A 12,856-nucleotide genomic window follows, 5' to 3' on the forward strand; every position below is an offset into this window, starting at 1 on the left:
CCTCACTTTGAGAATTAATAAACTGGAGTAAGGTCATGCCTGAAATAGCTCACCGTACTTAGCCTCGTGGAGTTATTCGATACGTAACAGATATGATTAAATCTCACAGGAGAAGATGAACCACCAACATGGAAGCTGGGCCCAGTTTACCAAGAGAGGGTAAGCCCTGAAAATTGCACCATCTGGGTTGGCTAAATGTTAAGTACTGCGTGTGCTGGCTACGCTTCCGCTTCCTCCAGTGCTGCTAACCAATCATCCCTGTTATGTTTTGCAGATGTTGCGCATCAGGAAGAGACAGAAGAAGCACCTGAAGTAGAAGATCAGGAAGCCGTCAGTTCAGATATTCTACATTAGGAGAATGAAGGGCAGCAGGAAGACTCCGAAACTGAGATGGTTACACTGGAATTGGAGATGGTGAACCCCTTGAGGATTTCAAGCTCTTTCTTGAGTGAATCAACTGACGCGACATTTCAAGGTATACCGTCTGAGGCTGCGGGTCCCAGTGTGTCGCAGCAAGCCACACATGCGAGACAGCAGAGGAGGGTGGGAGGGAGAGCTGAACCTGAAACACAGAATGCAGGGAACATAGGACAGCTCGTGGGGATGAGTGGGGAGAGCATCCAACTAACAAGATCACTCCTGGAAACCTTTGGTGGTCTGAGGGTAGAATTAGCGGGACTGACACATGAAGTAGCAGCACTAGCTGGTGGAATGGGTGCGGTGAGGGGAGAAATTGTGGCACTGTCATTACAGGTGGCAACACTGTCGGGACAGATGAGGGAGGGGATGTCAGAGGTAGAGCAGCAATAAGGGGGTACACCCAGGCTGTCTTTGCTGCCACTAACATTCTAACCCCCAGAACAAAGTCAGGAGTTGATCCACAGGCTGAAGAAGATTCCGAAGAGGATCCCGGACTTTCCACAATGACCTCTGCTCGCTCTGTCCCTGTCGCAACCCACCAACAACAAATGTGCCGTCGGAAAGAAAACAGAAAAAACCTTGGGGTGGCGGGGGGGGGCAAGGAAGCAGAAGTCTGCAACAACGGGCAGACTTCTGGGGTAGAGGTAGAGGTAGCAACGGGGACAAGAGTGGCGCACAGCACTAAGGGGGAGGAGAGATGGCTTGTTTGTTTGTTTGTTTCTTCATTGAAAAGTTCGATACAAAATTTATTAAAGTTTAAAGTTAAGCTAAGTACAACTGTACTGTACAAATGTTTAATAAACATATTTATTTTTTACGTTTAACCAGAATCCTGTACATAATTTTAAAAATCCATCACTAGAAAATCTTTCTAGATTATGTCACGGATTCGACAGGCCAAATGGCCTCCTTCTGCGTTATAACCTATTATGAATAAAGAGTCTGCCTGGATACTGTGAGCTCAAAGTAAAGTGTGACCGTAGTCTTTTATTGCAGGTCTCCAGAGTGCCTCTCCAGCCTGTGAGACCTCCTTAAGTACCTGTGCTCTCAAGGGATTGTGGGATCCCTTGGGACTCTGGGGGATGAGTCCTCTGGTGGCTGTACAAGGTATATACAAGTTTACATATAAAGCAACACTCCCCCCCCCCACCTCCAAAGTCAACAGTGTAACTATTTACAAGGTGAGTCGATCTGGGGTCTTTCTTTCCCTGGTTGATCATCTCAATGTAAATGCTGGTTTTGGTGAATCGTTTGTTGGGCCCTCGCTGGGCTGCTGTGCAGCTGGCCTTGCTGGGCTGCCTGGTGTGGTGAGTCCTGCTGGGCTGCTGCGGATGATGGGTTCTGCTTCATGGCCAACCGCGGTGTCGGTTGCCACTGGTGTGTATGTTGGGGGGTCAAAGAAGATAGGGTCCAAAGTGGGTTGCTCAGGATAGTCCGTGAATCTGAGTTTGATTTGGTCCAAGTGTTTCCGGTGAATGAGTCCATTTGAAAGTTTGACCTGAAACACCCTGCTCCCCTCTTTGGACACAGTGCCGGGAAGCCACTTGGGACCTTGTCCATAATTCAATACAAATACAGGATCATTGATTTCAATTTCGCATGACACATTTGCGCTATCATGATATGTACTTTGTTGAAGCCGCTTGCTCTCTACCTGTTCATGTAGATCAGGGTGAACCAACGAGAGCCTTGTCTTAAATGCCCTTTTCATGAGCAGTTCAGCCGGTGGAATCCCAGTGAGCAAGTGAGGTCTCATGGGGTAGCTAAGCACGACTTGGGATAGGCGAGTCTGCAGTGAGCCTTCAGTTACCCTCTTCGAGCCCTGCTTGATAGTTTGCACTGCTCTGCCTGCCTGACCATTGGATGCTGGTTTGAACGGGGTAGATGTAACATGTTTGATCCTGTTAAGGATCATGAATTCTTTGAACTCGGCATTGGTAAAACATGGCCCGTTGTCGCTTACAAGGACATCAGGTAGTCCGTGCATGGCAAGCATGGCCCACAGGCTTTCAGTGATGGCAGCTTGTCGACATTATCTCACATTCAATCCATTTGGAGTACGCATCTACAACCACAAGGAACATTTTACCCAAAAACAGGCCTACATAGTCGACATGGACCCTAGACCACGGTTTGGAGGACCAAGACCATAAACTTAGTGGCACCTCCCTGGGTACATTGCTTAACTGTGAGCATGTATTACATCTGTGCACGCAGGACTCTAAGTCCACATCGATACCGGGCCACCACACGTGGGATCCGGCTATCGCTTTCATCATTACGATGCCTGGGTGGGTACTGTGGAGGTCACTGATGAAGATGTCTCTGCCCTTCTTCAAGACCACTACCCGATTGCCCCAAAGAAGGCCGTCTGACTGTATAGACATTTCATCTTTGCATCGCTGGTACTGCTTTATCTCTTCCTGCATTTCCACTGGGACACTGGACACTGTGAAGCACACAATTTTTAACTAGGGACAGTAAGGGGTGCTGGCTCGTCCAGGTTTTAATCTGTCGGGCTGTGACAAGTGTTTGCTCACTCTCGAATGCTTCCATAACCATGACTAAATCTGCAGGCTGTGCCATTTCCACCCCCGTGGTGGGCAATGGCAGCCTACTGAGAGCATCGGCGCAGTTTTCTGTGCCTGGCCTGTGGTGGATGGCGTAGTTGTATGCGGACAATGTGAGCGCCCATCTCTGGATGCGGGCCAATGCATTAGTATTTATCCCCTTACTCTCAGAAAACAGGGATATTAGTGGCTTATGGTCAGTTTCCAATTCAAATTTTAGCCCAAACAGATATTGATGCATTTTCTTTACCCCCATAGACACACGCTAACGCTTCTTTTTCAATCATGCTGTAGGCTCTGTCAGCCTTAGACAGACTTCTGGATGCATAAGCAACCGGTTGCAATTTCCCAGAATTATTAGCTTGTTGCAATACACACCCGACGCCGTACGACGACACATCACATGTTAGTACTAAACACTTCCATGGATCATACAACACAAGCAATTTGTTTGAGCATAACAATTTTCTAGCTTTTACAAAGGCATTTTCTTGGCTTTTGCCCCATACCTATTCGTCTCCTTTACACAGCAACGCGTGCAGTGGTTCTAACAGTGTGCTGAGACCCGGTAAGAAGTTACCAAAGTAGTTCAGGAGTCCTAGAAACGACCGCAGCTCCGTCACGTTCTGTGGCCTCGGTGCGTTCTCGATTGCCTTCGTCTTTGAGTCGGTGGGCCTGATGCCGTCCGCCGCGATTCTCCTCCCCAGGAACTACACTTCAGGCGCCAGGAAAATGCATTTCGTGCGTTTTAACCTGAACCCCATGCGGTTGAGTCGACTAAGAACCTCCTCCAGGTTCTGCAGATGCTCAACCATGTCCCAACTTGTAACCAAGATGTCGTCTTGGAAGACCACTATGCGCGGGACCGACTTCAGTAAGCTTTCCATGTTTCTCTGGAATATCGCCGCGGCTGATCGAATTCCAAACGGGCATCTGTTATAAATGAAGAGACCTTTGTGCGTGTTGATGCAGGTGAGGCCCTTCGATGATTCCTCCAGCTCCTGTGTCATGTAGGCCGAGGTCAAGTCCAGCTTCGTGAACATCTTTCCTCCCGCCAGCGTAGCAAAAAGGTCGTCGGCCTTTGGTAGTGGATATTGGTCCTGTAGGGAGAAACGATTGATAGTTACTTTGTAATCACCACAGATTCTGATGGTTTCGTCTCCCTTGAGGACTGGAACAATTGGACTGGCCCACTCATTGAATTCGATCAGCAAAATGATGCAGCTGGTCTAGCTCGATCTCTACCCTTTCTCTCATCATGTACGGTACTGCTCTTGCCTTGTGATGCATTGGTCGCGCCCCCGGAATTAGGTGGATCTGCATTTTTGCTCCTTGAATCTTCCCGATGCCTGGTTCGAACAGTGAAGGGAACTCGTTTAAGACCTGGGCACACGAAGTGTCGTCAGCGGACGAGAGCACTCGGACGTCGTCCCAGTTCCAGCGTTTCTTTCCCAGCCAGCTCCTGCCGAGCAGTGTGGGACCATCACCCGGTACCATCCACAGTGGTAGTTTGTGCACCGCTCCATCGTAGGAGATCCTTACAGTAGCACTGCCGATTAAGGGAATCAGTTTCTTTGTGTAAGTTCTCAGTTTCATGCGAATGGGAGTCAAGACTGGCCTTGAGGCCTTGCTGCACCACATTTTTCGAAAGTCTTTTTGCTCATAATGGACTGGCTCGCACCCGTGTCCAGCTCCATTGACACTGGGAGTACATTTGATTCAACTTTCAGCATTATCAGGGGACACTCTGTGGTAAATGTGTGCACCCCCATACCTCTGCCTCCTCAGTCTGAGGCCCTGATTCATCGTGATCCGCCGTGTATTTGTCCTCCTCTGCAACATGGTGGTTTGCAGGATTAGCAGGGTTTGCAGCTCGCCTGCACATATGTTGGATGTGTCCCATTGTTCCACAGCCCTTGCAACCGTACCCTTTGAAGCGGCATGAATGGAAACGATGATCACCCCCGCAGCGCCAACAAGGTATTAATGGCCTAGCATTCATCACCCTTGATGGTGGGCTCAGACATCTGCGGACGTGCAGCTGCAGGCATGTGGGGCCTGCCTTGTACGTTGCAATTTGTAAACAACATCACTTTGTTCACAGTACTTGCAGCACTTGTGATTTGCTTAGTATTGTCACAGGCAATGAACTTAGGCTATCGCTATGACCTTACTCAAGATTGGGATCTCTACAGTCAAAAGTTTGCAAAGTATCATTTCATGGCCAATGCCAAGTCTCTGAGCAAGTGCTCCAAATGTTCTTCAAATTTGCAATGTCCTGCAAGGCGTCTTAGCTTGGCGACATTACTCGCCACTTCCTGGCCTTCAGACCTTTTGTAGGTGTAGAACTGGTACCTCACCATCAGAACGCTTTCCTTCGGGTTCAGATGCTCCCGGATCAGTGTGCACAAATCATCGTATGATTTCTCTGTGGGTTTCGCTGGAGCAAGCAGATTTTTCATGAGGCCCGCAGACGGTGAGGAGAATTGCCCTTCGTTTGGCAGCGTTCGCTTCTCCTTCCAGCTCATTGGTCACGAAGTATTGGTCGAGTCGCTCCATGAAGGTTTCCCAATCATCTCCCTCCGAGAATTTCTCCAGGAGACCCACTGTTCTCTGCATCATTTGATTCGTCATCTGTATCTCGTCGCCAGTTGTTATGTATGAATAAAGAGTCTGACTGGATACTGTGAGCTCAAAGTAAAGTGTGACCGTAGTCTTTTATTGCAGGTCTCCAGAGTGCCTCTCCAGCCTGTGAGGCCTCCTTAAGTACCTATGCTCCCAAGGGATTGTGAGATCCCTTGGGACACCAGGGGATGAGCCCTCTGGTGGCTGTACAGAGTACATACGAGTTTACATAGTACAAGGTATATACAAGTTACATATATAACATAACCAAACTGGGTAAAGGTCATAAAACTACTTCATTAACTTGAAACTACAAGCACTAATGTTACACCTTCAAATAAAAAATTTAATAAAGGCATTAAAATATATAAAAGTTAATCTAGTGAATGCTGTTAACTTTTATAAAATACGTAGTTTAAAAAAAAAGTTTAAATGAAACAGGGGGAGGTTCTATAAACTGTGATCCTTTCCTGGAGTTTGCTGTACAGTCTTGAGTGGAGGACCTTCGGCCAGGGTTTGCAGCGGGCCGGATTGGGTGCATAGAAAAGGCTCTTCCAGATATTGCAATATGCCTGGAGTTTGGTCTTCGATGGAAAAGGGTCTTATGGAAGTTTCTGCTGCAATGTGCCTGGAGTTTGTCTTCGATGGAAAAGGCTCTTCTGGATGTTTATGTTGCAATGTGCCTGGAGTTTGTTCTTCACTGGAAAAGGCTCTCTGTAAGTTTCTTTTTGCCTGGTTTATTTTTACCTGGAGTTTGTTATTCAGTTTGGCGTGGAGGACCTTCGGCCAAGGATAGAAACGGGCCAGGGCCGATTTCATTTACTTAAAGTAGACTTTTAAAAAATGGGCTCTAAGGTCTCTGCGCGCCATTTTTAAAAAAAATTGGTGATGGGGAAAAGAGCTTAAATGGTCAGAAACGGCGCGGAATTACTTTTCTACCGAGACCAGCGCCAAAATATCTGGCGCCAAAAACTCTGGCGTTGATAGTCGGCGCCAGTACCAAAACGTTGGTGAAAATTTAAACTGACCCATTATGTCAAAAACAAAATAATCGCTGGGCGCCAAAAAATCGGTGCCCAATGATGGCGAAAATAGGGGCCATGTAGTCAACTAGTTATCCATTGTCCCTATTGCTTTGTGGGTGTGGGGGCAGGGGTCAGGAGGATGGTGGGGAGAAATATGTGCCTATGCCAGAATTCAGATTGGACCTTAAGGTACTTGTACATTTAGTACTTCTGTAGTTTGAATCACAGGAGACTTAGATCTGTATGCCAGCTCCCTGCATTTAGATTTCTAAAACTGAGTTCCTTATCCTGATCCTGATGGTGGAAGTGTATTCCCACAAAAATGTGGAACGACAATATTGTTGTTGGGATAAGGGAATCAGTTTTATCAGTGAAAGTCAGTCTCACGCAATCCAAACTACAAGAGCATATCACGTTTCAGGATTCTGCCTGTTCAGGTGGGAGTAAAATAACCCATAACCCAAAAGAGCAGAAGAGCAGCAGATTTAAGAGCAGGAGATTTTAATTTTTTAAATTTAAAACAAAGTGTCCTGGCTAACATTTATCCCTCAAATATCACCACAAAAAGCACCAAATTAACTGGTTATTTATCTTATTGTTGTTGGTGGGGTCTTGCTGTATACAAACTGGCTGCTGTGTTCACCTATATAAAAGTGACTGTACTTCAATAATTGTTCAGTGGCTGTGAAGTGCTTTGGGATGTCCTGGTGATGTGAAAGGTACTATATAAATGCAAGTTTTTTCTTTTCCTAACTATTTGACCCAGGAGGGACTTTTGGTTTAAGCTATGTTTTTGATATACAGTCAGATTCTGGGTTTTATTCTGGACTAATTCACAAAGTGCCAGCATCTTTTTTTTTGTATAAAGGAAAAGGCTGGAACCACTTGGCCAATAGGGGACCAACTATCTCAATGGGTTCCCTTGACTAGAATAGTCCAACAATCAAAACCGTTACCCTCATCAGATCGAGACAAACAGTGGCCGAAATTGGTGAAGGCCTCCTCCCGCCCAAGTACCGCCCAAAGGACCGCCGATGGCCGCCAAGGTAGATGATGGTACTTTGGGTGGGGTTTTCATCAAAAAGGTCCTTGAAGGGCGGCAGGCGGCAAAAGAGGGACTTACACAGCCGACAGGAGCTCCCAATCTCGGCGGCAAAGGTGCTTTCCACCCAAGTGCAGCCGAGGATGGAGTCAGGCCCACGGAGAGTCCTTCAGGGGACCCCATCCAGGTGAGTCACTGTAAAGAAAAAATGTAAAAGATATTTACTAACCTTTTTTTTCAGCTCTTCATACTCACCAGCCAGCGGTCCTTCCCCGTTCTGGCGCCAACTCCCACCCGCATCAATATGGCATCTCGGCGGGCGGGAGCTCAGTTGCGCCACTCGGCAGTCCACTGACGTCAGCGGGCGGTTCCCCTCTCCCACCCGTTCCACACCAAATGGAAAGTGGCGCTGGGTGCAACTTCAAGAGGAATGTCGGTGGCAGTGGGCGGCAGTCGGCGGCAGTGGATGGTAAGGCCATCAATTTTGGGCCCACAGTCTTTAACACAATCAGATGATACCAACATGCTAAAGTAACTGATATGTTGAAATAACTGTCTGCGAGCACAGCAGAGGTTGTCTCGTAGAAATCTACTCCTGAGAAAGCATTAGCTGGCTTTATTGGCAGCACTACTGGCCAACCCCCAGACAGGAAGGGAGTCAGAGGTCAACCTGCCAACTACCTGCCCAGATAAATTAGAGAGAAGCACATATTCTGGGGTTAGCTGTGGCGGGCTAAGCTTCAACATGGGGAAGATTACCCCATGTTGAAGATAAAGCTGATCAGATTCAATGAAAAGACTTGCCAGATTTACTGCTCTGTTAAGACAAAATTAACCAGCTTAATTGTATCATTGGCCTAATTTTACCAGAATGCCTCTCGGAAGATTGGAGAAACAGACATTGTTGCACGTAGAAGATTACTGCATTGAGTACATATTGCTACTATTACGGTCCTGGGTCACGCTATTGTATGACTAGATTTTGGGAGTTAAGATAATCTCCGTATCATAATGGATGCAGGATCCACTTATAGAACAAACTAGTGAAGCTGAATCCACAGAAATATCGAGAACAGACCCAAATTTGTAATGGTGCTTTTAGAAACAACTGTATTTTAGGGTCAGCAAAGCCAAAACCAAATCATTTCTAAAGCTTATTGAATGTGAACTGCATTTTTCAAGTTAGTCTGCCACAAAATTCCCCAAATCAGAAGAATTTTGAATACTAGAAGTACTTTTTCTGAGTCCAATTAAATTTCTTTTTTTCTTTTGGGGGGTGGTGGGGGAACAGGGAGGATAAGCATTGCAATTTTGTCAGAATTTTCAACTCATTGCCCTTTCCACTTCATTCTGTGTGAGATATTCTATATACAACAAGCCTCCATTATCAGTTCCAAGTGATGGAATCATTGAGGAAGCTGTCTTTTATGTTCATACCCAGGTACCTGCAACCTTTTACTGTGAGAAAGAAGGGTGAATCTTTTGAAAGTACCCTATAGTTTCAAAATACAGTCAGTGAAACATCTCAGTACCATACGTTCTAACAGCAAAACAACGGAAGCTATGTTTTCAATGAAGCAACAAGAATATAACAGGGTAGAACAGCAACCACAAATTTTGGTAAACAAGCACAGAAGATCAAATTTAAAAATGTAAAATTCTTACTTTAAATATCAGTATGCCTGTACAAAACAATGAAAATGACAAGAATATTATATGGTGTAAATTGTCCACTACAATGGTTTAAAAATCAAAAGAAATCCAGAAAAATCGTTACCTTAAACAATTCTCCATCTCTTCCACCTTCCAATAAACCATAGAATGGGATCAGATCTTCTCCTCCAAGTACAGTTACTGCCGTGTGAGCCCTTTAATATCACAAAATAACAGTTATTCATTACTTAACTCTATTTTTACCATTCTAATGAGACAGATTGTAAATTACAGCACCACTGAAGCATTCAGTTGCAGTAAACATAAGAACGTAAGAAATAGGAGCAGGAGTAGGCCACCCGGCCCCTCGAGCCTGCTCCGCCATTAAATAAAATCATGGCTGATCTGATCTTGGGCTCAGCTCCACTTCACTGCCCGCTCCTCATAATCCTTTATTCCCTTATCACTCAAAAATCTGTCTATCTCCACCTTAAATATATTCAACAACCCAGCTTCCACAGCTCTCTGGGGCAGAGAATTCCATAGATTTACAACCCTTTGAGAGAAGAAATTCCTCCTCATCTCAGTTTTAAATGGGTGGTCCCTTATTCCGAGACTATGTTCCCGAGGGCTAAACTTTTGCCTTCATTCTCGGCGGTTTTCTTGGCGGTACAGCTGTTTTTTGACGAAAAACCGCCCGGCAAAAGTTTCCTCTTTATTTTTTAAAGAGCTCCGACCACATTTGAAAAGATCGTCGGGTAGCAAACCACCCACGTGCACAGCCGAAAAAACCGCCAGGATCTAAGTTTGACCTCAACGGAGGACCCGTACATACCACCGAGGAAATCACCCACGAAAAGGGCGATAGGTGAGTACCCTTCAAGGAAATGTAAGTTAAAGTTTTTATCATTATTTTTAAAATTTTAAAACAGCGATTATATTAAAATGTGCCTTAAGAATGTTTTATAACTTTTTATTTTTTCTTTAAGTGAAAAAATATTTTTTGAATTTTCCTCCCCCTCCCTAGGCTCAACCGCAGCCTCGGAGTAAATTTTTTTTTAAATTAGAGAACTGCCTGTTCTCGCTACTTTCGACTGTAACTGCCCAGAAACTGCCGAGAATCTTGGTGAAAGAACCATTTTCTCACCGGGCGGTTTTAATTACTTAATTAGTGGAAACGTTCGCCGCGTTAATGGATGAAGCTTGGAGGTATATTCTGGGCGGCAATCGGGCGGTGAGGGCCTTGGCGAAAGATGTCCCCTGGTTTTAGTTTTCCCTATGAATGGACATATCCTCTCTGCATCCAACTTGTCGAGGCCCCTCATTATCTTATATGTTTCGATAAGATCATCCATTCTTCTGAACTCCAAAGAGTATAAGCCCAACCTATCTTCATAAGTCAACCACCTCATCTCCGGAATCAACCTAGTGAAACCTCTCTGAACAGCCTCCAATGCAAGTATATTCTTCCTTAAATACAGAGACCAAAACTGTACGCAGTACTCCAGGTGTGGCCTCACCAATACCCTGTACAGGGCTTCTCTGCTTTTATACTCTATTCCCCCTTGCAATAAAGGCCAATATTCCATTTGCCTTCCTGATTAATTGCTGTGCCTGCATACTAACTTGTTGTGTTTCAGACACAAAGACCCCCTCTGTACTGCAGCACCTTGCAATTTTTCTCCACCATTTAAATTATAATTTGCTTTTCCATTATTTCTGCCAAAGTGGATAACCTCACATTTTCCCACATTATAGTCCATCTGCCAAATTTTTGCCCACTCACACAGCCTGTCTATATACCTTTGCAGATTTTTTGTGTCCTCCTCACAATTTGCTTTCCCATCCATCTTTGTATCATCAGCAAACTTGGCTACATTGCACTCGGTCCTTTCACCAAAGTCATTAATACAGATTGTAAATAGTTGAGGACCCAGCACCGATCCCTGCGGCACCCCACTAATTACTGTTTGCCGACCAGAAAATAACCCATTTATCCCGACTCTTTGTTTTCTGTTAGATAGCCAATCCTCTATCCATGCTAATGTATCACCCCCAACCCCGTGAACTTTTATCTTGTGCAGTAACCTTTTATGTGACACCTTATCGAATGCCTTCTGGAAATCCAAATACACCACATCCACTGGTTCCCCCTTGCTCATTACATCCTCAATTTGTCAAACATGATTTCCCTTTCATAAAACCATGCTGATCCTGCTTGATTGAACTATGCTTTTCTAAATGTCCCGCTACTGCTTCTTTAATAATGGACTCCAGCATTTTCCCAATGACAGATGTTAGGCTAACTGGTCTATAGTTGCTTGCTTTTTGTCTGCCTCCTTTTTAAAATAGGGGCGTTACATTTGTCGTTTCCAGACCGCCCCAGAATCTAGGGAATGTTGGTAGATTACAACCAATGCATCCACTATTTCTGCAGCCACTTCTTTTAAGACCCTAGGATGTAAGCCATCAGGTCCAGGGGACTTGTTCGCCTTTAGTCCCATTATTTTAATGAGTACTACTTCTTTAGTGTTAGTGATTATAATTAAGTTCCTCCCTTCCTATAGCCCCTTGATTATTCACTATTGGGATGTTTTTAGTGTCTTCTATCTTGAAGACCGATACAAAATATTTGTTCTCTGCCATTTCCCTGTTCTCCATTATTAATTCCCCAGTTTCATCCTCTAGGGGACCAACATTTACTTTAGCCACTCTTTTCCTTTATATGTACCTGTAGAAACTCTTACTATCTGTTTTTATATTCCGTGCTGGTTTACTTTCGTAATCTATCATTTTTTTAATCGTTCTTTGCTGATTTTTAAACGTTTCTCAATCCTCTGGCCTCCCACTAATCTTGGCCATGTTGTATGCCCTTGCTTTCCCTTTGATACGATCCCGTATTTCCTTAGTTAGCCAGGGATGGTTATCCCTTCTCTTACAGTCTTTCCTACTAATTGGGATATATTTTGTTGCAAGTTATGAAATATCTCCTTAATTGTCTGCCACTGTTCATCATCCGTGCCATACTTTAATCTATTTTCCCAGTCCACTTTAGCTAACCCTGCCTTCATACCTTTGTAGTCTCTTTTATTTAAGCTTAGGACACTGGTTTGAGATCCAACTTTCTCACCCTCCAACTGAATTTGAAATTCAACCATGTTATGGTCACTCATTCCTAGAAGATCCTTTACTAGGAGATCATTTATTAATCCTGTCTCATCACACAGTATCAGATCGATGATTGCCTGCTCCCTGGTTGGTTCCCCAATGTACTGTTCAAGGAAACTATCCAAGATACACTCTATGAACTCTTCCTCAAGGCTACCCTGGCCAATTTGCTTTGTCCAATCAATATGAAGGTTAAAATTGCCCATGATTGTTGCTGTTCCTTGATTACAAGCCTCCATTATTTCTTGATTTATGCTCCGTCCAACAGTGTAGCTAATGTTAGGGGGCCTATAGACTACGCCCACCAGTGACTTTTCCCCCTTATTATTCCTTCTCTCCACCCAAACTGATTC

General features: G+C 44.9%; 1 protein-coding gene across 5 annotated transcripts in view; it reads right to left on the bottom strand.

Annotated features, from left to right (window-relative positions):
• The window catches only part of cfap251 (cilia and flagella associated protein 251), a 141,414-nt gene that overhangs the window by 18,030 nt on the left and 110,528 nt on the right, over window positions 1-12,856 (bottom strand). For all 5 annotated transcript variants that reach the window (XM_070886345.1, XM_070886346.1, XM_070886341.1 and 2 more), the window contains exon 18: window positions 9,460-9,550. In XM_070886345.1, the coding sequence (XP_070742446.1) occupies window positions 9,460-9,550 (91 nt within the window). The remainder of the gene's footprint in view (window positions 1-9,459; window positions 9,551-12,856) is intronic.

Source organism: Pristiophorus japonicus, chromosome 8, assembly GCF_044704955.1.
Source record: "Pristiophorus japonicus isolate sPriJap1 chromosome 8, sPriJap1.hap1, whole genome shotgun sequence".
Lineage (NCBI taxonomy): Eukaryota > Metazoa > Chordata > Chondrichthyes > Pristiophoridae > Pristiophorus > Pristiophorus japonicus.